At 39.2% G+C, this 27,842-nt stretch overlaps 1 protein-coding gene across 1 annotated transcript in view; it reads right to left on the bottom strand.

Annotated features, from left to right (window-relative positions):
• MRPL1 (mitochondrial ribosomal protein L1) overlaps positions 1-27,842 on the bottom strand; it is a 100,554-nt gene that overhangs the window by 40,515 nt on the left and 32,197 nt on the right. The window contains exons 5-7 of the mRNA XM_004038870.5: positions 26,846-26,917; positions 17,991-18,102; positions 2,930-3,036 (exon numbers count right to left, since the gene is read on the bottom strand). Of these exons, the coding sequence (XP_004038918.1) occupies positions 2,930-3,036; positions 17,991-18,102; positions 26,846-26,917 (291 nt within the window). The remainder of the gene's footprint in view (positions 1-2,929; positions 3,037-17,990; positions 18,103-26,845; positions 26,918-27,842) is intronic.

The following is a 27,842-nucleotide window of genomic DNA, read 5'->3' as shown; positions in this document are numbered from 1 at the left end:
CTAGTTGACTTTTTATTTCTGTTTCTTGCCTGATTGCGCTGACTAGAAGCCCCAGATCAATGTTGAAAAAAAGCACTGGTGAGACGGATGTCCTTGTCTTGTTCCTGATCTTAGGAGAAATGCAACATTCAGTGTTTCACCACTAAATATGATGTCAGCTTTGACTTTCCTTAGACACTCTTTTCAGGTTAAGGACATGGACTTCTATTCCTAGTTTGCTGAGACTTTTTAATCAGAAACAGATGTTGGATTCTGTCAAATGCTTTCTCTGCATCCACTGCGATGCTCATATGGCTTTTGTTTTTTACTTTCTTAATATGTTGAACTGTAATGATTAATTGTTGAATGTTAAACTAACCTTGCATTCCTAGAATAAACCCTACTTGAGCATGATATGTTACCCTTTTTATATATTGCTGGATTCTATTTGCTAAAATTTAGTTTGCAATTGTTACATCTATATTCACGAATGATACTGCATTGTGGTTTTCTTTGTCTGGTTTTGGTATCAAATAATGCTGACTGTTTTAGGTAGGAGGATAAATTAGGTCCCTGTTACTCCCCCTTAGCCAGAAGTACTCTGCTAAACGGTTATTATGTTATTATCTCATCTATTCCTTCCTAGCTTAGAAGGTACATATTATTACCATCATTTTATATACAGGAGAAATGGGAAATGGGGAAAAATTGAGGCTCAGAGAGCAAGGGGGTACAGCTCTTTCTAGCTGGAACAAGGGTTTGAATCAAGACAACAGGAATCTAAAACCCACTCTCAACATCCTTCTATACTGCAATACTAAGTGTTCAAAAAAAAAAACTCTTTAAACACATAATTTCTTTTTCATTAAGAAATTATATCTCCAAAAGATCCAAGTAGTCTGATCTACTACTTAGTGATCTACTACTTAGTGATTAAGACCTATGTCTTAATCACTATGGTATTTGTTGAAAGAAATGAATGTGATGTCATGGTTTCTTATATACTGAGTCAGGATCTCCATAAACTATTAACTACTGAATATACTGAAAACATTACTTAAGACAGATTTAATCCAGCTAAAAAGAGCCTTATAAGGATATTCCACAGGCCCAAAAGGCCAACCAAAACAATAACAATAGATGTTACCATTTTAAAATTTTATGTAATCTTCAAAACCACATAGTGAAATAAGTACTATTATACACATTTTATAGATGAGGAAATTTGAGACACAACAACATTAAGAAACTTGCTTAAAATCTGCCATCTCTGAAGTAGCTGAAAAGGTAGGTATTCAAACTCCAGTCTCTACAACTTCAGAATAGACTCTTAAAATCTGTATTTTATGTTTCATTTGTTTGGTTTTTCAATTACAATGTTGTCAACCCTAAGAAACAAGAAGTGCTGCCAAAGGCCTTTTGGGGAACAAGGAAATTCCAACATTAGACTGGAGCAGAGCTCAGTGCCAAATAAATTGGAGCTGAGCTTTGATGATAATGATGGCAAGCTGGGGTTTCCCCAACTAGATTAAACCTGCTTTGCTCCATTTCTAAAGCAAGTTTTTTTGTTTTTTGACCATAAAACTAGCTGAGAAGCCTAGCATGGTGGCATACATCTCTAGTCCCATCTACCCAGAAGGCTAAGGGAGGATTATTTCAGCATAGGAGTTTGAGGCCAGCCTGGGCAACATAGCACCCAGCTTTTTCTTTACTTTCTGGTTTGGTTTGTTTTCTTTGAGACAGGGTCTCACTCTGCAACCTTGGTGATCCCAGGGATCGCCTCAGCCTCCCAAGTAGCTAGACGACAGGTGCATGCCACCACACTCAACTAATTTTTTTGTATTTTTTATAGAGATGGGGTTTCACCACGTTGCCTAGGCTGTGTCACTCAGCTTTTTCTATATTTCTGATGACCTGCAGTGGGCACAGCTCAATGAGCTTGGACTACTAGCTATAATGCAGAATTCCCCTTAAGAGTAAGATGGGAAGGCAAAGAGAAAGAATAATAGCTATTCAAATAATTCCAGTCATGAGACAAGATGGTATAGGGATAAAGAGCCTGGACTTGAGGAAATTGCCAAAGTTCAAATGCTTATTCTGCCTCATAGTAGCTGTGAGACCTTGGAAAAGTTATTTAACTTCTCTGGGCTTGCATGCCTTCATCTATAAGACGGGGTGATCATTTTACCTCTCATATGGCTAACAATTAAAAGACAGAATATACAAAAATTGTTTAGAATAGCAACTGACACTTGGTAGGTCCTGTTTAAATTTTGCTATCAATTTATCAATTACTGTTATTCCTATAGTAAATGAACAAGAAAAAAATTACATATGTTGGATAGGCACTTTAGAGATTCTTTAGTATAAATAACTTTAATGTTTGTAATGACAATATATTTTAAAACACAGTCCTAGAAATGTGGCATATCTACATTAGTATCCTAAAAATGGCTTTGGAAACTGATTTCCAGCATCTTCTAAAAGCAGGCAAACAATTTTAAAAACATTAGCAGAGAAAATTGGACATAATTCATTAAAATAAAGCAAATTACTCAATTCCACTAAAGTAGTATTGAACACCTACTATGTGCTCAGCATTATGCAATCTTGATTAGGGGGACATACAAAATCTAAACCCTATTCTCAATAAGCTTAAAATATAATACATAAATACAAAAGTGTATACATAAAACAGATAAATAAGGCAAAGTACAAGTAAATGTGAGAGTAGCACATAACTCTGGAAGAAATTCTCAAGTACCATTAAAATTTATGAGTTTAATTTATAGAATAAAAAAAGTATCTATGCATATGTTTAATGCCATTCTTAATGCTAGTGCCAAAAACAAGTTCAAATGACTGGCATTTTATAATATTATAAATTATTAAAGAATTACTTGAACAACAAAAAAAAGAGGATTATTTGATAATTTTCATTGTAACTTACTGTTGCTATTTTGGTCTGGAGAAAGTTCTCCCTTTCTTCATCTACCTTAATTTCATGTCCATTTTTAAATAATTCAAGCATTTTGGGGATGTCACGGCCAATGGAATCTAGTTAGAAAAAGTAAAATCCACAATTATCACTCCAAATAAGTAGTAAAAATTACTGAATAAAAGAAACACGTATCTCATGTAAAGATATAGCAAATAAATTGTGGCAGATAAACTTTAGTTCCAAAGAGCTCTGTTTCCTGGTGTTCACATTCATTGAGTGTGAATGAAACTTGCAACTTGCTTCAAACCAAGAGACAGAATAATCATGTGTACATAATTACATTACATAAAGCTATAATGCCTGTCTTGAAGAAGACTATCTTCCTTACTGGCTTTGAAGAAACAAGCTGCAATGCTGTGAGCTGCCATATGGAGAGGGCCACAGGGCAATAAGCTGAGAGCAGACTCAAGCTAACAGCCAGCAAGAAACTGAAGCCCTGTGTCCAGCAGCCTACAGGAACTGAATTCTGCCAACTGTGTAAGTCTGCAAGCAGATCCATCACCCATTGAGTCTAAGATGAAACCACCTCTCTGGCCAACACCTTGAGTGGAGCTTTGTGAGACCCTTAAGCAGAGAACCCAACTCTGCTACACATACATTCCTGACACACAGAAATGGTGAGATAATAAATGCATGTTGTTTCAAGCAACTGTTTGTGGTAATATTGTTGCACCATTATGGATAACTAATACCTAAGTATATGCAATAATAATATACAGCATACATTAAAAACACAGATGACATATTAAAATAAAATCTATAAAATAACCTATGGCAAAAGATAACACTGGCCAGGCATGGTGGCTCACACCTGTAATCCCAGCACTTTGGAAGGCCGAGGCAGGCAGATCACCTGAGGTCAGGAGTTCAAGACCAGCCTGGCCAACATGGTGAAACCCTGTTTCTACTAAAAATACAAAAATTAAGCTGGGTGTGGTGGTGCACACCTGTAATCCCAGCTACTTGGGAGGCTGAGGCAGGAGAATTGCTTGAACTCGGGAGGAAGAGGTTGCAGCGAGCTGAGATTGTGCCACTGCACTCCAGCCTGGGCAGCAGAGTGAGACTGTCAAAAAAAAATAATAATAATAACAGTACGGTCTTGGAATCTTTTAAGAACATTTTACCTACCATAAAGAAGTGAAAGAAAAAAAAAACTAAAAAGCAGAAACATTTAGCAGTGGAAACAATATCATAGTGAATGATACAGTATAGAGGTAGCTCATTATTACACAAATGGTTACAGAAACTGGCATGAGTTTCTATAGTCGGGCATGGTGGCAGGCACCTGTAATCCCAGCTACTCAGGAGGCTGAGACAGGAGAATCACTTGAACCTGGGAGGCAGAGATTGTAGTGAGCCGAGACTGAGCCACTGCACTCCAGCCTGGCAGCTTGGGCAACAGAGCGAGACTCTGTCTCAAAAAAAAAAAAAAAAAAAGAAAAGAAAAGAAAGAAACCGGCATGAGAGGCTGGGCATGGTGGCTCATGCCTGTAATCCCAGCACTTTGGAAGGCCGTGGTGGGCAGATTACTTGAGGTTGGGAGTTCGAGACCAGCCTGGCCAACACGGCAAAACCCTGTCTCTACTAAAAATACAAAAATCAGCTGACGTGGTGGCGCATGCCTGTAAACCCAGCTACTTGGGAGGTTGAGGCAGGAGGATCACTTGAACCCAGGAGGCGGAGGTTGCAGTGAGCTGAGATCGTGCCACTGCACTGCAGCCTGGGCAACAAAGGAAGACTCCATCAAGAACAGGAGGGGAGGGGAGAAAGGAAGGGAGGGAGGGAGGGTAAGAGAGAGAGAGAGAGAGGGAGGGAGGAAGGGGGAGATAGAGAGAGAGAGAAAGACCCATGAGAAAATAATTAAAAACTGAAACAATTTATTGGATTCTAATGTCACTTTGTCCTCCATTAGGTAGAGAAAGGGATGCAACTAAATATAGTAAGGAGAAAAATGGAATCAGGATAAAAATTAAGAATCTTCAAAGGATCATACAGGAGAATACAAAATAAACTATTTCTCTCCTAAGATTTAGTCATTATCATTTCAACACAAATTTAATAAACAAAAATATGGTATATTCCACTATACCATAACTTAACTTGAAAATTTAATTCCATGCACTGAAAAATGTGAATTATTTAAAGGGTAAGAAATAGAATGAAGACTGTGCCACTGAAGAGACATCACTCCCACCATGCTCAAGCAAGTCTTCCATAGATGAATCAATGTGAGGAACTCATTACATAGAGAGCACAGCATACCCTCAGCATACATTATTCCTAGGATTATCTCAGCAGTTGTTCAGTTGGCTCAGGAGCACTACAGCTATAAGTGAAAGCAACTACCCATAGGCAGTTTACAATCTAATTGGGAGATAATGGATATACAAATGAATAATTACTAAAAAATACTAAGTTTTTTCAGTATCATAGTCTGATGTAACTGAATACTAAACAATATGATAAAATTGTATACTAGTAAACAGTTAAGATGCTAATAGTGGTATACAAAAAACAGATACCTGGTTAAACCATCTATATCTCTATTTAAATTTCTTTACCTGAACAGTGCCTTGTACGTACTAAAAGCTCAAGAATTATTTAGTGACTGACCTAAATCTAAGCCCACAACACTGCCTGCCTTCCTGTCACTATGGGTGAACTGTCTATGCCCCTAACAAAGGCCATTCCTCTTCATTTCTGTGCTCAGCCCCACTTCTACTCACCCATAAAAGGACGCTGCTCCTCCCTTCTTTCCTCTACATTGTCAATTTTCCCTGCTTCCCTAGACAATCTTCATTAGCTTACAAACTTGCTATAAAATCTTCCTTTTCAAAATAAAATAAACAAGTCTCCTATGTTGCCTTCCAGTTACCACCCAACATTCCTCTTAATGTAAGTTCTCAAAAAAAAAGCCATCTCTATTTCGTCTCCTTCTATTTTCTCTTATACCTACTTCAGTAACCTTCACATTGGCAAATCCAGTAGTCACTTCTCAGTGTTCCTCTGACTTGACCTATCAGCAGGAGTGCACAATGTAATCTGTCCTCTTCCTACAGTATCTTGACTTGTCCTCTGAAACATGATTCTCACTGGCTATTTCATTTCATTTCAAGGGCTGAGCCACCCACCCTCACTTAGCTGCCTTCCAAAGGTTGAACTACCTCAGGGATCAGTCATGTTACTTCTCTTATCCTATCCATGCACACCTCCCTGACTGATCTCATGCAGACACATGGCTTTAAATACCATCTATCCACTGATAACTTCTAAATGTTTATCTCCAGCCCCAATCTCTCTCATGATTTCCAACCACCAATTTGATATCTCTACCTAGATGCAGGCAAGTTATTAGTAAGGAGTAAATATGATAAATGTCTCCTGGAAGAATAAACAAATAAAGGACTTCATAATTTTGAGCCTGATATCATACTGATGATGTAATGGTAATGAAGACAGAAAGAACAGGACTCAAGAAGAAAAGAGAAATAGTTCTGCATTAAAACATACTACAGTGAAGGTCTGACAGAATATCAAAAAATGTATATATCTGTATAGTTAGAAAAAAGGAACTAGAAAAAAGGTGATAGATGGATGATGTAGATTTTAGTTTTTAAGGTAGTTCCATCCTAAAACACAAACAAAACTTCCTTCCTTTGACCTTGTATATTCCTTCTTCTTTGTCTAATTTGCATTTCCCCAATGATCAAGATGTTTAGTATTATTTCATCTGTTTAATGACCAATTACATATATTCTTTTTTTTTTTTTTTTTTTGAGACGGAGTCTCGCTCTGTTGCCCAGGCTGGAGTACAGTGGTACAATCTCGGCTCACTGCAACCTCTGCCTCCCAGGTTGAGGCAATTCTCCTGCCTCAGCCTCCCAAGTAGCTGGGATTACAGGTGTGCGCCACCATATCCAGCTAATTTTTGTATTTTTAGTAGAAACAAGGTTTCACCAGTTTGGCCAGGCTGGTCTCGAACTCCTGACATCAGGTGATCCTCTTGCCTCGGCCTCCCAAAGTGTTGAGATTACAGGCATGAGTCACTGCGCCCAGCCACGTATATTCTTTTGTACAATAACTACTCAACTATTTTGCCCCTTTTTAAAAAAATTAGGTTGACAGTCTTACTGAGTTATGAGTTCTTTATATATTATGGATACAGGTTCTTGTTCAGAGCTATGTGTGGCAAATATTTTCCCCTAATCTATGACTTTGCCTTTTCATTTTCTTAGGGGTATTCACCCATGAGCAAAAATGTTTAATTTTGATTAAGTCCAAATTAGCAATTTTTTCTTCTATAGCTCATGCTTTTTGTGTCCTAAGAAATATTTATTTAATCTAAAGCCATGAAGATTTTCTCCTAGAAAAATTTTCTTCTAGAATTTCATGACTTTATCTTTTACATTTAGGTCTATGATCCATTTTGGATTAATTTCTGTGTTTGATGTGAGGAAACAATTATCCAGTTATTTCAGCACAATTCATTGAAAAAATTATTCTTTTTCCATATAACCTTGACACCTTTGCTGAAAATCAGTTGATCATATAAGTTTAGGTCCATTTCTGAACCTCAGTGTCTGATCTATCTTCATTTATCCTTTATACCATACCACACTGTCTTGATTACTGTAGCTCTATGATAAAGTCTCACATCTCAAACTGTGTTCTTCCTTTTAAAAACCATTCTCTCTTTTAATTTCTTTTTTTCTTTTTTTTGAGACACAGTCTTACTCCATCACCCAGGCTAGAGTGCAGTGGTGCAATCCTGGCTCACTGTAACTGCCACCTCCCAGTTTCAAGTGATTCTCCTGCCTCAGACTCCCAAGTAGCTGGGATTACAAGCATGTGTCACCACATTCAGCTAATTTTTGTATTTTTAGTAGAGATGGGGTTTCACCATGTTGGCCATGCTGGTCTCAAACTCCCAACCTCAAGTGATTCACCTGCCTCAGCCTCCCATAGTGCTGGGATTACGGGTATGAACCAGCACGCCCGGACAAACTTTTTCTCCTTTTTTTTTTTTTTTTTTTAAGACACAGTCTTGCTTTGTCACAGGTTGGACTGCAGTGGCACAATCTCAGCTCACTGCAGCCTCAATCTCCTGGGCTTGAGCAGTCCTCCCATCTCGGCCTCCCAAGTAGCTGGGACTCCAGGCACATGCCACCACACCCAGTAGATTTTTTTTTTTTAAGTAGAGATTTGGTCTTGCTATTTTGCCCAGGCTGGTCTTGAATTCCTGAACTCACGAAACCCTCCTGCCTCGGCCTCCCAAAGTACTGGTATTACAGGTGTGAGTGTGCCACTGCGCTCAGCCTAAAATCATTTTTTCCATTCTAGGTTCTCTTTATTTCCATTTAAACATGAGAATACGCTTGCCAACTTTTTTTTTTTAAGCTTTCTGGGAGTTTGGTTGGGATTACATTCAATCTATAGAAAAAAATAAGTTTATCTTAATAATATGCTTTCAAATCCACTACTATGGTATATCCCTCTATTAACTTTCAGCAACATTTACCAGTTTTCTATGAAAAGGTCTTGCACAGCTTCTGTTAAATTTCCTCTTAAATATTTTTATTTCTTTATGCTCACATAAATGGAACTGTTTTAGAAATTTCAGTTTGATTGTAGGTTGGTTACATATAGAAATACCACTGATTTTCATGCATGGACCTTGTATCCTATAACCTCATTAAATTCACTAATTAGAATTCACTCACTAAAATAGCTTAGTATCATCTGGGAATAAAAAAAGATTTATTTCTTCCTTTCCCTTATGTATGCCCTTTATTTCACTGACCTCCAGTACAATGTTGAACATAAGCACTGACAGCAGAGATCTTTGCCTTGTTCCTGATCTTAGGTAGAAAGCATTCCTTCTCAATGATCTCACCATTAAGAATGTTGCTTTTTCATAGATGTGCTGTGTCAAGTTGAGGAATTTCACTTACATTTCCAGTATTCTGAGAGTTATTATTGCCAAAATGCTTTCTCTGCATCTGAGATGATATCAACGTTTTCATCTTTTATTCTACTAACATGGTGTATTATATTGATGTTCAGATATTAAGCCAATTTTGAATAACTGGAATAAACGTCACTGGTTAAGGTGTATTAACCTTTATTTTTATGTACATATATATTGCTGGATTCAACTTGCTAACATTTTGTTAACAGTATTTTTTGCGTCTATTCTCATGAAGGAAAAATCCTGTAGTTTTCTCGTAATGTCCTTGTCTACCTTTGTTATCAGGGTAATGCAGAGCTCATAAAACAAGCTGGTCAATGTTCTTTACTCACTATTTTCTAAAAGAGGTTGTGAAGAATTGGTATTATTTCTTCCTTAAAACGTTGGATAGAATTCACCAGTGGGAATCAGGTGGGCCTGGACTTTTCATGGGAGAACTTATACATGACTAATTCAATTTCTTTCCTTTATACAGATCTATTCAGGTTTTCCATTTCTTCCAGAAACTTTTGATAATTTGTCTTTCAAGGAATGTGTCATTTTATATAAATTGTCACATTTATTTGCATAAATTTATTCATAATACTTCCTTATTATCATTTAATATTTATGGGATATGTATTCATGTCACCGCTTTCATTCCTGATATTAATAATCTGTCTTCCCTTTTTAAAAAAAAAATCAGTCCAGCTAAAGTTTTATCAGCTTTATTGATCTTTTTAAAGAACCAGTTTTGCTTTCATTGCTATTGTTTGTTCTTTTTCTATATCAGTGACTTCCACTATGTTCTTTATTATTTTCTTCCTTGTACTTAATTTGGGTTTAATTTGCTTCTTTTTTTCTAGGTTTATAAGATAAAAATCTTAGAACAATGATTTTAACCCATTCTTTTCTAACTCGGTTTTTTTTTTTTTTTTTTTTAGAAAGCCGGTCTCACTATGTTGCCCTGGCTAGAGTACAGTGGCTATGCACAGGCACAATCATAGAGCACTGCCACCCTGAACTCCTAGCCACCAGGGATCCTCCCATCTCAGTCTCCCAAGTGGCTGGAATGACAGGCATATGCCACTGTGCCCAGCTAATTTAGCCTTTAAAACTATAAATTTCCTTCTAAGTACTGCTTCAGCTGCATCCCACAAGTTCTGACATGTTGAGTTTTCAGTATCATTCAGTTTAAGACAGTCTTTGATTTCTTCTTTGATCAATGAGTTATTTACTAGTGGGCTTTTTCATTTTAATTTATTTAGAGATTTTTCATGGTTACTGATTTCTAATTTAACTCAGTTGCAAATCAGAACACATATGTGTGTCACTTCAATTCTTTTACATTCATAAATTTAAGACTTAATATATTCAGACCTGCCTTATAACTCAGCAAATGGTCTACCATGGTGAATGTTCAACACCAAACAACATTTGCTGTTGTTGGGTGTTTTGTAGACATCAGCTAGGCCAAGATGACTAAGAGTGTTGTTCAAATATTTTATATCCTTACTAATTTTCTGTCTATATGTTCTATCAGTTACTGAGACAAATATTAAAATCTCCAACTGTACTTGATGATTAGTCTATTTATCCTTTCAATTCTGTCAGGTTTTGCCTCAAGTATTTTGAAGCTTTAAGATGAGTCTTATTATTATTATAGAATATCCATCTTTTTCTCTAATAATAATCATTGTCTTAAAAGTCTATTTTGTCCGATATTAATATAGAATCCAACTCTCTAATGCTTATAGTTTTTATGGTATATTTTTATCCACCATTTTACTTTCAGCCTATTTGTGTTTGACTATAACACGTGTCTCTTGTAGACAGCATATAGTTGGGTTTTTTTTTTTTAATCTTATAATCTCTGCTTCTTGGAGTGTGTGGTCCATTTCCAATTATCATAACTATTTATATGGCTGAATTTAGGTCTTTATTTTGATATGTGTTTTCTATTTGTTTCATCTTATTTGTTCTTCTGTTCCTCCTTTACAGGCTTATTAAATAAAAAAATTTTAGCATATCATTTTTATTCCTCTATTTATAGTTTTAAGCTATATTTATTTGTGTGAGTATGTTTTACTTGCTCTAGGGAGCACAATGTGCATACTAACCACAACCTACTTCATATTAATACTGTTAATGCTTCATGTTAATACAAAATAAAGTTGCGCCAGCTTATCTACCTCCTTGACCCCTTCACCTTGTAATATTATTGTCATACCCAAATCTGCTTTACTTCATGTGCATTTATAGTTAAAATAGTATTTACTAGGCTACTCAAGACCAAAATTAGGAAATCATTCTAGATTCTTCCCCCTCCCTTACCCCCTACATTTAATCAATAACTCCTGTTAATTCTAATTCTTAATATCCAACAACATCTTTCCTCATCTGTCTTCACTGCCACTACCAGACTCTTTCCTTCTTCATCTTTTACCTGGATTACTGTAATCGCCTCCTCGCTGGTCTCCGTTCTTAAAGTTTCACCATCCTCATACGGCTACCCTACCACTTATACAGTTCTCACAATACTCATTCTGATAAGCAAATCTTACGTCATTCTTCTGAGCTAAAGTTTTCAATGACTCCTATTTGCAAAGAGGATAAAATCTAATCTCCATGGTATAGCACACAAAGCCTGCTGTGACCTAGCCCACTGTCTATCACTGTCCAATCCCATTGACCACCAGTATCTGATAACATTTTATATACCAAATGATAGAAAGCTGCTTATAATTTCTTGAACACTACTGGCTCTCTCATACTTTTGTATATGTAAAATGGCCATTTCCTCTGCCTGATTCATGTAAGGAAAGCAAATGCCTATTCATGCTTAACCTCTCAACTGCAATCTTCTTTATATAATCTCATTCTATAAAGCAGTCCCTCATTCCTCTACAATACTTTGTACATTTTCTACCAATAAACTTACTGCATTTTAGTGCAGCAGTTTGCTCTCATTTCTCTCTCCTCAGTGTTTATCTTCTTAAAGACAGAAAATGTCTTTTCACTTTATTTTTCAATCCTCAGTACTAAGTGTAGTCACCTGGCACATAGGTAGGCATGCCAATAATTATCTGCTTTTTCAACAAATAAGTTATGAAGGTGATATATAAATACATGAAAAAGAATAGCTTCTCCTAAAGTAATTGTGGAGAATGAATAGCTACTTTAGGAATGATAGGGAGCTAATGATAATCATAGTGGCCCACACATCATATGTTATGTACCCAGCTTGTGCTTCATACATTATCACAAAAACAGTATGGGATGGATGTTATAATGAAACTCATTTTGTACATGAATAAATAAGGCACAAAATGTTAAAAAGTTTGCTCAAGGTCACAGTAAGTGACAAAGTCAAGACAAAGAGAGATCTATACTAACTACTATTCTACTCTGCTTTTCAATACAGGCAAATGTTAAATCATCACTGCTATTTCTAGGGCTTTGCTATCCCTTACTGCTATTTAACTGCTTTCCTCTTTCTCCACTTTCACTTTTCTCTGTGTTTTTAGGCTCTTCTTTCTTCATTTTCTTTCTTCCTTTCACTTTCTTTTCCTTTAATTCTCTATTCAATTTCCATAATAAACATAACCTATGCTATACGATCAAGTATTTCCTCCTAATATACCTTCTCTTTTCTTTTTTTAATCAAGGAAAACAAAGAAGAAATAGTTAGAAAAGAGGTGAGTTAGGACTGCATACATTACCTCCTGAAAGAAGTTGCAAGAAACAGAGAAAACTAAGAACAGACCTTTGAATATGGCAAAAGAAAAACCTGTGATAACTGAGAGAGCAATATTTTAGCTAAATTATGGAAGAAAAAGCTGTAAGGAATACTAATGCTTAGTAAGAAAATGAAGCCAATTGCTGAAGACCATTATGTGAAAAACTTAACATAAAACAACATAAAAAACTAAGATCGCAGCTGGAAAGGATAGTTGAATCAAATGAAGGTGCCGGGGGCTTGTGATTTGCTTTTTGTTTGTTTAAAGAAATCTGAGCATAAACGGCCAGGCATGGTTGCACATGCCTGTAATCCCAGCACTTTCGGAGACTGCAGCAGGTAGATCACTTGAGCTCATGAGTTCAAGACCAGCCTGGCCAACATGGCAAAACCCCGTCTCTACTGAAAATACGAAAAAAAAAAAAAAAATGAGCCAGGCGTGGCAGCACACGCCTGTAGTCCCAGCTATTCTGGTGGCTGAGGCAAGAGAATCACCTGAACCCAGGAGGCAGAGGTTGCAGTGAGACAAGATCATGTCTCTGCACTCCAGCCTGGGTGACACAGTGAGACTCTGTCTCAAAAAAAAAAAAAAATCTGTGCATAAGTAACTGTAAAAAGTTAAACTAGTTTCTCTACTGCAGAAAACAAAACTGTTAGTTCTATGACCGCAAGAACTTTGTCTGTCTTGTTCACTGCTATCACACCCAAGGCTTGGCACATAGTAGATACTCAACTACTATAAATACAATTATTCTAACAAAAAAAATCTATAAATTGTATATAGTCCAAGCTGGGTGTGGTGGCTCACGCATGTAATCCCAGCACTTTGGGAAGCTGAGGGATGTGGATCATTTGAGGTCAGGAGTTTGAGACCAGCCTGGCCAACATGGTGAAACCCCATCTCTACTAAAAATACAAAAAAAATTACCTGGGCATGGTGGCGCACACCTGTAATCTCAGCTACTCAGGAGGCTGAGGCAGGAGAATTGTATGAACCCGGGAAGGGGAGGTTGCAGTGAGCCGAGATGTGCCACTGCACTCCAGCCTGGGCGACAGAGCAAAACTCCGTCTCAAAAAAAAAAAATTGTATACTCCATTTTTAAGTTACAGTTTAATTTTATATCTTCTACCAACTGAATGAGTGCTGGATTAAACATTCATTCATTCATTCATTCATTCATTCATTCAAATATTTGTAGAGTATGTACTATTTTCCAGGTACTATACTCTAGGCAATGGGAATGTAGCAATGGACAAAACAAAACCATCTTTGCTCTAATGAGAGGTACTGAACACACATCACACACACACACACAAAAAAGATGCTAAGAGTGATATGTCCTAAAATGAATACAAAAGCATAATAATGATATTTAGTGATAATAGGAAGTGGTAGTAATATTTTATATAGGATGGTCATGGAAGGTCTCTCTGTTTAGATGATGTTCGAATGAGAAAGTGAGCAAGGCAAGTAAGCAAACAGTACTACTACAGACCCAGGCAACAGTAAATCCAAAGACTTGAGGAGGGAGAGCACTTAGTGTGTATGAGGAAGATCAAGGAGGCTGCCAAGGCTGAAGTAAAGGAAGCAAAGGAAAGCATAACAGAACCAGCTATAATAGATCCATATTTCATCTACAACAATTGTAACAGTACCTAATCATTAATGGAGTCTTTCATACATGGATAGTTTTTAAACTAATATGTGAAGGGGCAGAAATTTAGAAAAATTTCAAATTCATTACCTTGCAAAAATTCTCTGTTTTGGTTATTTTCCCTTATATAACCAAAACTTCTGATTGTTCCAATAATGCAAACAAAACCCTGAAGTACAAGGTACTATTCTATGAGTTAAAAATGCTACACATTACAAGAACTTTAATATCCATGAGTCTCACGTATGATACACCAACTTCCTCACGGAAAGCAGTGTCCTGCTCATATGTGGGTATCTTTTGGACAAGTCTGCTGGGATATCATTTGGACAAGACATCGAGTGGAGCACTAGTGCTCAATTCTAAGAGTTAGAAGTTAAGAGGAATACACATTAGTGTAATTCTAATTTTCTAATCATGTCCCTTTCTTACCTGACAATAACTTAGTATGGTATAAAAGAATTCAACTGTTCCCATATATGCCACAGTACCTATCACAGGTTAATATGCATAATAAACATCTGATACCATTAAGTCAAGTTTTTTTTTGGCTGGGCACGGTGGTTCACGCCCATAATCCCAGCACTTTGGGAGGCCAAGCACTTTAGGAGGCTGAAGCGGGCAGATTACCTGAGGTCAGGAGTTCGAGACCAGCCTGGCCAACATGTGTCTACTAAAAATACAAAAATTAGCCAGGCGTGGTGGCATGCTCCTATAATCGCAGCTACTTGGGAGGCTGAGGCAGATTCACTTGAACCCAGGAGGCGGAGGTTGCAGTGAGCCGAGACTGCACCCCTGCACTCCAGCCTGGGCGACAGAGGGAAACTCTGACTCATAAAAAAAAAAGATATATTTCACACTAGTGTTTTTAGTTTCTAAATGCTAATTTATAAATAGGATTAGAAATAAAAAAGTTTTAATTAACAAAACATATCTATATTAGAGATGAAAGAATTACAGAGGGTACTTATATTGGGGAGGAAGCCAGACGATAAGCAAAATAAAACCAAATTTCTTAGAAGGAATTTTAAAAAACAGGTTTTAATTTTTTTTAATAAAACAAAAAATATTGAGAAAACAAGCCAAATGTGCATTTGAAAAACAAAGAACTTGCCTACAGTTATGTAAGCAATTAAAATAAAACGAATAAAACTGCAGCATTAAACAAGCTGCAAAATGTACACACGCCCACTCCCATTAGTAAAACTGGAAATGGGAAACTAATGAGCTCAGCTGCAGGAGCTTGTTTTTTAATTTTCTCCACTTGCTCAAAATGTAATTTCTATTTTACACTAAAGACTTTTGTTGGATATAGGGGGAATCAAATGTTCTTAAACAAGAATCTGAATGAGCTTTGAAAATGCATAATAGAAGCTTCATTTGTTCTAATGCACATCTGATGTATTCCATTTAACATTTTTGACAGGTTGTTTGTTTTCATGTTTAAAGAACACAAATGTTTTACCAGTGCCATTAAACAGATCATGTTGGGGTGAAAAGAAGGTGTCAGAGAAGGGAAAAGGTCCATCTCTTCACTCAAGGTGCCTACGCAAATAGGAGGGGAAAAACATACTTAGGTACTTGACCATGATATGTGAAGCTGCAATTCATTATGAAAGGAGAAATAAACTAAAGCTCACTAATAAACATTTTATTAGGAAAATTATTATTTGGAATAAAGAAATAAGGTATTTGAAAACTAAAAAAGGTTCCAAATATTGAGATGCCAATGAGAAAAAAAAAAAACCCTCAAGGCTAAAAAAAAAAAAAGGAAGCTAAAAGGGTTACAGAGAGAATGGATAAAGTAGCAAAGGTGACAAAATTAATGTCTTTTAAAAATCAGTTCACCATGCAAAGCAAGGAGCTAGATATCTAGAATACAAACATATTAGTATTCATTTTTGGTTTTTACTGTATTTAGTACTGTTTGTTTTGCTCTGATTTGAGCTTGAATTTAATTAAGAACAAAAAAGTTATGAGAAATATTTTCATCAAATTCAACTGCAATTCTGGTTTAATTTTTAAAATACGTTCAGTTTTAGGTCTTACTTAAGAAAGAATATAAACTGGACTCCATAATAAACACTGCTATAAGGGAAATCCCTAATAAAAAGTGCCAGACACCAGTTCAAAATCTAATAAATATTTATGACTTAATGCATGCTATCAAAAATAAACAAAACTCTAACACAACAAAAGAACTGGAAAGTCCATTTGAATTTAATTTACAAGTCATGATCTACAATTCAGACAAGTTGTCAGTGGCTAGGATATATAAAAATTTTAGAAGAATTTTTTTAGCTCAACTAGAGTTAAAATTTGAAGACAAATCTACTAACACAATTTTAAAATATTTGTTCTGTTTACACTACAAAATTTTATTTGAAATAATAATATACCAGACATCCAGCACTATCTAAAACAAACTGTGTCAGCAAGTGAACTTGTTTTTCCTCCCAAATGTACTCCCTGTTTCCATTAATGATGACACTTATTAGGAGAGTTCTCTAGACTTAAAAAACCTCAGTATCATTTGACTCTTCCTTTTCTCCCCCTCAACCTCTCCATTCCCAATTAATTGCTAAGTCCTAATATCCTTGACATTTATACATTTCACTCCAGTCTCGTTATGAAGACCTTAGCTTAAACATTACATTTATTAGTCTCTTGCCATTGTACCTGAACTGGTTTCCCTGCCTCTAGTTTCAATTATCTTAAAAACCTCTTGCCAGATTAAAGCTCTAAAGAACAGATTATGTCACTCCCATCTCAAAAACTTCTGAGTCCTGCTGAATATAGAATGCAGATGTTCATGCTCATTAGCCCATCATTCAAAGTTCTTCTCAATACGGCATCAATCTACCTTTCCAACATCATTTCCCATTATTCTCTTCTATTTCAATGTAGGGGTACCACTCCCCACAGTCAAAGAGAGCTAATTAATATTTCTTGTACCTGGCCTATGATTTCTGACTTACTTTGGTGTCTCTGATTAATACATTCCTTCTACTTAAAATATTCTCCTCAATCAATTCATCCAACTAATGTTACCTCCTTTATCTTTAAATGTTACCTCTTTTATGATGCCTTCCCTGATTCCTCACCTATGTGTAAACTCCACCTCCACTGAACACCCCTAGCACTTTTTAAATTTATTATATAATACCTCATACTTTATAACACAGTTCCGTATTTAGCGACCTTAACTTTCTTATTAGATTTCTTAAGGAGAAAATATCCATAAGCGGAAAATTTCTTAAGAGAAATTACCTTCAGAGCCATGCATATGGTCAACATTCATACATATGTTGAACACTTTTAAATAAATGGGCATACATATTATATTGATAAACAGGGATAAAAGCCAATAAAACAGTATGATGATAATATACTGAGTAAATAATACATTCCACTAATTGGGAGCTAGACTTTGATCTACATTTTAAAAACTGGTATTATAAAGTAACTAGGTTTTCAAATCATATTAGATTACCAGTATTAATGCCAAAGCGGGGGAAAAAAATCAAACCCGTAGGTTCTCGTAACTCAAACTCATATACCAGGACATACTATTTATTCTACACATACATGAACAACTTTGTTTCCTAACTAAGCAAAGTTCACAAGAAAGTTGTTGACAGGATATTGAAATAATAGGAATTCTCTTACTTCGAGAAAGCTTTGGATATTTTTTATTCAGTTTCTTCCTTAATCGATTAAGTTCAGGCATTATTTCTGGAACAGCTACGTAAAAGTCTGCAACAATTTCATCATCCCAAATCTGAAAATTAAAATAAAAAGTGACCTCAGATGAGATGAAAAGCTTTATCGTTCTGAAAAAGTACAATGTAGTCATTTCCTTTATAATTCAGAAAACAGACATTAAGCACAATTCTTTTCTTCAAACACAAAGATCATACAAATACACCTGTCAATTATAAAAACCATCAGAAGTAAAACATTTTCCTTTAAAAACAGCCACATCCTTAAAAAAAAAAATTAATGGTTTCTTCCTTTGGGTTGTGTTAGGCAAAAGTGTTACAAGTTACAACACAGCAATGAATGTGTGCATGGCTCACAGAATCCCACAAAGTTAAATTCATATATTTATTAAAACTGAAGGAACCTACAAAAGCTGAAAATTTTGCAACAGATCACATTGTAAAATTAATAACCACTAACTGCCAAACTCACTAGCAACCACTAGCTTCCTAAATTTAGAGCATCAGAGAATTGAATTTATAATTACTTTCACAAAGAACTGAAACTGAAATTTTCCTTACCACCGATAACTAAGAATAAAAGAAGACGCGGTGATCAAAGACAAGTTCACTTATAGTTTATTATCCATACTCTATATCCATTCTCAGAACAAAGGAATTAATATTCAATTTTTAGAAAACATTTTTATTAATTCAGGCAAGCACCTAAAATAACTATTATACTACTACAATATACTCCACTTAAACTCTACTTAATATACTCCACTTAAAACATACAATATACTCCACTTAAACTCCACACCTGTAATCCCAGCACTTTGGGAGGCCAAGGCAGGCAAATCAATTGAGCTCAGGAGTTTGAAATTAGCCTGGGCAACAAGGCAAAATCCTGTCTCTACAAAAAATATAAAAATTAGCCGGGTGTGGTGGCACACATCTGTAGTCCCAGGTAACCGGGAGGCTGAGGTGGGAGGATTGCTTGAAGCCAGGAAGGCAGAGGTTGCAGTAAGCCAAGATCGTGCCACTGCCCAAGCAAGAAATATTTTACCAGTGATTCTCTTTGTATGAAATCTTACCACAATATGCCATTCAAAGCCTTGATTTAGGGGTACACGGTGAATTAAAAACTTGAATTCTGACAAAATTAAGAAATGACTATGGAATTTTATCCTTCTGTTACTATTCTTTGCACAAATTTTTAGTCCTTAAATAACATACTCACCTCTCCTTAACAACAACTTACATTAAATGGGCACTTCTCATGTGCCAAGCATTCTGCTAAATATTTAATATAATTTAGAACATCCAGTCTTCATAACAACCCTTGAGACAGGTACCAGTATTGACCACACATTCCAGATAAAAAAAACTGAGGGATCAGGGAGGATGAGTCAGTCTGTACACACCTAAGAGGCAGAGCTAGAATTGAAAAACAGGCAGTGTGGGTCCAGAACCAGGGGTCTCATCACTGGAAATAGGAAAGCAGAGGCAATTTCTAAATGTCAAAGAACTGTATGTGAGATTTCTATTTCAAGACTTTCCAATCCTAATTCTATGACATGTTCCTTTAAATTAAAATTATGTTTGGAAGTTATGCTATAAGTAGGATTGTATCTTGGAATAATAAAAAACTGTGGATGGAAATCATGCTCTTAGAGGCAAGTAAAAATATGCAGTTACTTTAAAATCACTCAGAACCAGGCATATCTGTGATGTTTCAAAATAAAGTAAAATAAATTTAATAAATGAATGTGTTATCTAAGAAATTACTACGTGGCACGGTGGCTCACACCTGTAATCTCAGCACTTTGGGAGGCTGAGGAAGGTTGGATCGCCTGAGGTCAGGAGTTCAAGACCAGCCTGGCCAACACGGTGAAACCCCATCTCTACTAAAAATAAAAAAAATTAGCTGGGCGTGGTGGCAGGTGCCTGTAATTCCAGCTACTCGGGAGGCAGATTCAGGAAAATCGCTTGAACCCGGGAGGCGGAGGTTGCAGTGAGCCGAGATTGTGCCATTGCACTCCCCACTGGGCAACAAGAGTGAAACTCCATCTCAAAAAGAAAAAAAAAAAAAAAAGAAATGACTACGTAAATTTATCCTACTTGGCATTTTATAGACCTAAGCAAAATGATAAACTAATTTAAAAACACAGGAATGTATAAAAAATTGCAGCCATAATATTATACTAAACTGTATTGAATTTACCTCATAACCTGAATACCTTCTAAAAATAACATGGACTAGCTTTAAAAAGACACCACGGGGTAACTTGCAAACTTATCCTATGATGCCTTACACAGATGGCATGCTCCCTCTAATAACAGATCCTCTACTGGGGCCCTAAAGAGAAATTCTGTACCTGTTAATATTTTCTATACTACAGAATTTTAAAATGTCTTTGGGTTACTTTTAAAAATGTGTTTCATTTATTGAACTTACAGCTTCATAACACTTTCTGCTCTATTACCATTTCTTTCTTGAGAGGTAACTTCTTGCTTAACATTTAAGAACCAAAGGCCAGGCGTGGTGTCTCGGCTGGGAGCAGTGGCTCACGCCTATAATCCCAACATTTTGGAAGGCCAAGGCGGGCAGATCACTTGAAGCCAGGAGTTCGAGACCAGTCTGGCCAATGTGGCAAAACCCCATCTCTACTAAAAATACAAAAATTAGCTGGGCACAGTGGCAGGCGCCTGTAATCCCAGCTACTAGGGAGGCTGAAGCAGGAGAATCACTTGAACTCAGGAGGCAGAGGTTGCAGTGAGCCGAGATCACGTCACTGCACTCCAGCCTGGGTGATGCAACGACACACTGTCTCAAAAAAAATGAAAAAAAAAAAAAAACAAAAAAACCGAACCAAAGGAGTGGCTATGACAGTTCTATAAGGTAACTTTAGTGGTTGCAAGAAGAAAATAGAAAGCTGTATACAAACTCAAGATTAGTTCTCTGATTCTAGAGACCCAGCTCTATTCTCAAATTACCAAACATTTGTGATGATTATTTTTTAATAATAAGTTTTAATAATTTTTTAATTAAAATTAATAATATATCAGAAAGAACTGAGTCCCACTGACTTTGGCCTAGAACCTGTATTAAAGCATACTCTTCCTACTTTCCACTAGTTCTGCAACCAAAAATCATTCTGAAGACCCTCTTTATTTAAAATCCAGAATCCTCACCAAATTTAGAGTACTTTTAGGGGTGGGAAAAAAACAAACTATGAGCACTGCTGTTTATCTCAAAGGATGAGCCCAGTTAAAAGCTCCCCAAATGAAAATTTGAATATGGGACAAAGGATAAATTTTCAAATCACTATTTCCTGTCTACTTTCTCCTCCCCGGCAAAAATTCCATAACATATAGCAATGCTTGTGATTTTTGCACATTGATTTTGTATCCTGAGACTTTGCTGAAGTTGCTTATCAGCTTAAGGAGATTTGGGGCTGAGACGATGCGGTTTTCTAAATATACAATCATGTCATCTGCAAACAGGGACAATTTGACTTCCTCTTTTCCTAATTGAATATCCTTTATTTCTTTCTCTTGCCTGATTGCCCTGGCCAGAACTTCCAACACTATGTTGAATAGGAGTGAGAGAGGGCATCCCTGTCTTGTGCCAGTTTTCAAAGGGAATGCTTCCAGTTTTTGCCCATTCAGTATGATATTGGCTGTGGGTTTGTCATAAATAGCTCTTATTGTTTTCAGATATGTCCCATCAATACCTAGTTTATTGAGAGTTTTTAGCATGAAGGGCTGTTGAATTTTGTTGAAGGTCTTTTCTGCATCTATTGAGATAATCATGTGGTTTTTGTCTTTGGTTCTGTTTATATGATGGATTACATTTATTGATTTGCATATGTTGAACCAGCCTTGCATCCCAGGGATGAAGCCCACTTGATCATGGTGGATAAGCTTTAGCTTTTTGATGTGCTGCTGGATTTGGTTTGCCAGTATTTTACTGAGGATTTTTGCATCGATGTTCATCAGGGATATTGGTCTAAAATTCTCTTTTTTTGTGGTGTCTCTGCCAGGCTTTGGTATCAGGATGATGCTGGCCTCATAAAATGAATTAGGGAGGATTCCCTCTTTTTCTATTGATTGGAATAGTTTCAGAAGGAATGGTACCAGCTCCTCTTTGTACCTCTGGTAGAATCTGGCTGTGAATCCATCTGGTCCTGGACTTTTTTTGGTTGATAGGCTATTAATTATTGCCTCAATTTCAGAGCCTGTTATTGGTCTATTCAGGGATTCAACTTCTTCCTGGTTTAGTCTTGGGAGGGTGTATATGTCCAGGAATTTATCCATTTCTTCTAGATTTTCTAGTTTATTTGCGTAGAGGTGTTTATAGTATTCTCTGATGGTAGTTTGTATTTCTGTGGGATCGGTGGTGATATCCCCTTTATCATTTTTTATTGCATCTATTTGATTCTTCTCTTTTCTTCTGTATTAGTCTTGTTAGCGATCTATCAATTTTGTTGATCTCTTCAAAAAACCAGCTAATGGATTCATTGATTTTTTTGAAGGGTTTTTTGTATCTCTATCTCCTTCAGTTCTGTTCTGATCTTAGTTATTTCTTGCTTTCTGCTAGCTTTTGAATTAGTTTGCTCTTGCTTCTCTAGTTCTTCTAATTGTGATGTTAGGGTGCCAATTTTCAATCTTTCCTGCTTTCTCTTGTGGGCATTTAGTGCTATAAATTTCTCTCTACACACTGCTTTAAATGTGTCCCAGAGATTCTGGTATGTTGTGTCTTTTTTCTCATTGGTTTCAAAGAACATCTTTATTTCTGCCTTCATTTCGTTATGTACCCAGCAGTCATTCAGGAGCAGGTTGTTCAGTTTCCATGTAGTTGAGCAGTTTTGAGTGAGTGTCTTTTTTTTTTTTTTTTCTGTTTAACAAAGCACATCTTGCACCGCCCTTAATCCATTTAACCCTGAGTGGACACAGCACATGTTTCAGAGAGCACAGGGTTGGGGGTAAGGTCATAGATCAACAGGATCCCAAGGCAGAAGAATTTTTCTTAGTACAGAACAAAATGAAAAGTCTCCCATATCCACCTCCCTCTACACAGACACAGCAACCCTCCGACCTCCCAATCCTTTCCCCACCTTGCCCCCCGCCTCTACTCCACAAAACCGCCACTGTCAACATGGCCCGCCCTCAATGAGCTGTTGGGTACACCTCCCAGATGGGGTGGCGGCCGGGCAGAGGGGCTCCTCACTTCCCAGTGGGGGCGGCCGGGCAGAGGCGCCCCTCACCTCCCGGACGGGGCGGCTGGCCGGGCAGGCGGCTGACCCCCCCACCTCCCTCCCAGACAGGGCGGCTGGCCGGGCGGGGGGCTGACCCCCCACCTCCCTCCCGGATGGGGCGGCTGGCCGGGCGGGGATGCTGAGCCCCCCACCTCCCTCCCGGTCAGGGCGGCTGGCCGGGCAGGAGGCTGACCCCCCACCTCCCTCCCGGACGGGGCGGCTGGCCGGGCAGAAGGGCTCCTCACTTCCTAGTAGGGGCGGCCGGGCACAGGCGCCCCTCATCTCCCGGACGGGGCGGCTGGCCGGGTGGGGGGCTGACCCCCCACCTCCCTCCCGGACGGGGCGGCTGGCCGGGCAGAAGGGCTCCTCACTTCCTAGTAGGGGCGGCCGGGCAGAGGCGCCCCTCATCTCCCGGACGGGGCGGCTGGCCGGGTGGGGGGCTGACCCCCCACCTCCCTCCCGGACGGGGCGGCTGGCCGGGCGGGGGGCTGACCCCCACCTCCCTCCCGGACGGGGTGGCTGGCCGGGCGCCCGGAGGTGGGGGGCTGGCCGGGCAGAAGGGCTCCTCACTTCCCAGTAGGGGCGGCCGGGCAGAGGCGCCCCTCATCTCCCGGACGGGGCGGCTGGCCGGGCGGGGGGCTGACCCCCCACCTCCCTCCCGGACGGGGCGGCTGGCCGGGCGGGGGGCTGACCCCCCCACCTCCCTCCCAGACGGGGCGGCTGGCCTGGCGGGGGCTGACCCCCACCTCCCTCCCAGATGGGGTGGCTGCCGGGCGGAGACGCTCCTCACTTCCCGGACGGGGTGGCAGCTGGGCGGAGGGGCTCCTCACTTCTCAGACGGAGCGGCCGGGCAGAGACGCCCCTCACCTCCCAGACGAGGTCGCGGCCGGGCCCAGGCGCTCCTCATTTCTCAGACGGGGCGGCGGGGCAGAGACGCTCCTCACATCTCCTCACTTCCTAGATGGGATGGCGGCCGGGAAGAGGCACTCCTCACTTCCCAGGAGGGATGGCGGCCGGGCAGAGACGCTCCTCACTTCCCAGACAGGGTGGCAGCTGGGCAGAGGCTGCAATCTCCACACTTTGGGGGGCCAAGGCAGGCGGCTGGGAGGTGGAGGTTGTAGCGAGCCAAGATCACGCCACTGCACTCCAGCCTGGGCGCCATTGAGCACTGAGTTAACGAGACTCCGTCTGCAATCCCGGCACCTTGGGAGGCCAAGGCTGGCGGATCACTCGCGGTTAGGAGCTGGAGACCAGCCCGGCCAACACAGCGAAACCCCGTCTCCACCAAAAAAATTCGAAAACCAGTCAGGCGTGGCGGCGCGCGCCTGCAATCGCAGGCACTCGGCAGGCTGAGGCAGGAGAATCAGGCAGGGAGGTTGCAGTGAGCCGAGATGGCAGCAGCACAGTCCAGCTTTGGCTCGGCATGAGAGGGAGACCGTGGAAAGGGGAGAGGGAGAGGGAGCCCGTGGAAAGCGGAGGGGGAGAGGGAGAGGGAGAGGGAGAGGGAGAGGGAGAGCTGAGTGAGTGTCTTAATCCTGAGTTCTAGTCTCACTGCACTGTGGTCTGAGAGACAGTTTGTTATAATTTCTGTTCTTTTACATTTGCTGAGGAGTGCTTTACTTCCAACTATGTGGTCAATTTTGGAATAAGTGCAATGTCGTGCTGAGAAGAATGCATATTCTGTTGATTTGGGGTGGAGAGTTCTGTAGATGTCTATTAGGTCCGCTTGGTGCAGAGCTGAGTTCAATTCCTGGATATCCTCGTTAACTTTCTGTCTCGTTGATGTGTCTAATGTTGACAGTGGGGTGTTAAAGTCTCCCATTATTATTGTGTGGGAGTCTAAGTCTCTTTCTAGGTCTCTAAGGACTTCCTTTATGAATCTGGGTGCCCCTGTATTGGGTGCATATATATTTAGGATAGTTAGCTCTTCTTGTTGAATTGATAGGGTGGGGAACATCACACACCGGGCCCTGTCTTGGAGTAGGGGACGGGGGAGGGATAGCATTAGGAGATATACCTAATGTAAATGACAAGTTAATGGGTGCAGCACACCAACATGGCACATATATACATACGTAACAAACCTGCACGTTGTGCACATCTACCCTAGAACTTAAAGTATAATAAAAAAAATTCCATAACTTTATAATAAAGGATTTTATCTAGAGGAGGAACTTTTAGAGAGAACCCTAAGAAAAATCTTTTGTATTTTCAGAAATAACTCCATGCCTCTTCTTCCTACCTCTTAAAAAGGAAAAAAAAAGTTCTCGTTTTCAAAGAGGCTCTCCAAGCTCTGTTATTTTCTTATTTATTTGTTTGTTTATTTATTTTATTAATTTATTTTTTTGGAGACAGAGTCTCGCTCTGTTGCCTAGGCTGGAGTGTAGGCGCAATCTCGGCTAACTGCAAACTCCGCCTCCCAGGTTCAAGAGATTCTCGTGCCTCAGCCTCCCAAGTAGCTGGGATTACAGGCATGTGCCACCATGCCTGGCTAATTTTTGTATTTTTAGTAGAGGTGGGGATTCACCGTGTTGGCCAGGCTGGTCCCAAACTCCTGGCCTCAAGTGATCTGCCCACCTCAGCCTCCCAAAGTGCTGAGATTACAGGCATGAGCCACTGCGTCCAGCGAAGCTCTGTTACCTTCTAAAGGCAGGCTATATAATCACTTGTTGCTACCATACTGAGCCTATGCCATTCTGAAAGGATTAGAAGCTAAAAGTTAAGAGGAACCAAAAGCACCAACATTATAGAGGGCAGATACCATACTTTATGATCTACTAAGTGAATTACACCTTCACTCCAAGAAAAAAAACAAGTATTTGATCTTCAAAACATGAATAGAGGTGTCCATGGGTATCAATGAAATCCATGCAACCTTGTGGATTTCATTTTAAACCTTACATTCAAAACCAGAGTCACACTGCCCTTTCCTATCTATCCACAAAACTCTCAGACAAAAAAGAAGCAAGTGAAAAATAGTAATAATAATAATAATCACAATAATATAAGTCAAGTATAATCAATATCAGACTGTCTGAGGTTGGGTGTGGTGGCTCACACCTGTAACCCCAGTACTTTGGGAGGCCAAGGCAGGAGGACTGCTGATGCCAAGAGTTCAAGACCAGCCTGGGCAACAAGCAAGAACCCTATCTCTACAAAAAAATTAGCCGAGTGCAGTGGCTGGTCCCAGCTACTCAGAAGGCTGAGGCAGGAGGATTGCTTGAGCTCAGGAGTTCAAGGCTACAGTGAGCCATAATTGCACCACCATATTCTAGTCTGGACAACAGAGAGAGACCTTGTCTCAAACACACACAAACACACACACCCACACACACTCCCCAAATAAACACAAACACACAAAATCAGACTGTCTGGATAGTTTTCTCCTAGCTTGATTTTGAAACTGAAAAAAGTTGGAAATTTTTTTCCTGCTCTTATAAAGACCTATTAACTATTTATCATAAGACATGAGACTAGTGTTCCACATATAATAGATCAATGAATGGTAAAGATAACAGAATCATCTCTATACCTAATAAACATGAAAACAACACTGTACCTTCTGTATCAGACTAGAGCCTCCTGCAAATGCAGCTCCATTTTCTTCCGCTATTTTGACCTCTGATGCATTCTACCAAAACACAATAATTTGAAAATCAATCATTAATTTTAAATATATTCAGTCTGCTTTGAAGTATGTTGTCAGAAATAATATCACAGTTCAAAGTATAAATTGTAGCTTTTATTTTTAATTGAAAATGTGGCTGGATGTAGTGGCTCTCACTGGTAATCCCAGAAGTTTGGGAGGCTGAGGCGGATAGTTCCCCTGAGGTCAGGAGTTCAAGACTAGCCTGGCCAACATGGCAAAACTCTGTCTCTACTAAAAATATAAAAATTGGCCTGATGTGGTGGCACACACCTGTAGTCCCAGCTACTCAGGAGGCTGAGGCAGAAGAATCCTTGAACCCAGGAGGGGGAGGATGCAGTAAGCTGAGATCACACCACTGCACTCCAGCCAGGGTGGCAGAGTGAGACTCCATCTCAAAAAAAAAGAAAAAGAAAAGAAAATGCAAACCAGGTGCAGTGAGTCACACCTGTAATCCCAACATTTTGGCAGGCTGAGTCAAGAGGATCACTTGAAGCCAGGAGTTCTAGACCAGCCTGGGCAACAAAGTGAGACCCCCGATCTCTACAAAAAAATATTAAAAATTAGCCTGCCAGGCTGGGTATGGTGGCTTACGCCTGTAATCTCAGCACTTTGAGAGGCCAAGGCAGGCAGTCACCTAAGGTCAGGAGCTCGAGACCAGCCTGACCAACGTGGAGAAACCCCGTCTCTACTAAAAATACAAAATTAGCCAGGTGTGGTGGTGCATGCCTGTAATCGCAGCTACTCGGGAGGCTGAGGCAAGAGAATCGCTTGAACCCAGGAGGCAGAGGTTGCGGTAAGCCAAGATTGCGCCATTGCACTCCCGCCTGGGCAACAAGAGCAAGACTCCGTCTCAAAGAAAAAAAAAAAATTAGCCCGCCATATAGTGGCTAGCACCCGCAGTTCCAGC

The sequence above is a fragment of the Gorilla gorilla genome, chromosome 3 (assembly GCF_029281585.2).
Source record: "Gorilla gorilla gorilla isolate KB3781 chromosome 3, NHGRI_mGorGor1-v2.1_pri, whole genome shotgun sequence".
Taxonomy (NCBI): domain Eukaryota; kingdom Metazoa; phylum Chordata; class Mammalia; order Primates; family Hominidae; genus Gorilla; species Gorilla gorilla.
The sequence above is the reverse complement of the archived record's forward strand: the minus strand, read 5'-3'. Positions and strand labels throughout refer to the sequence as shown.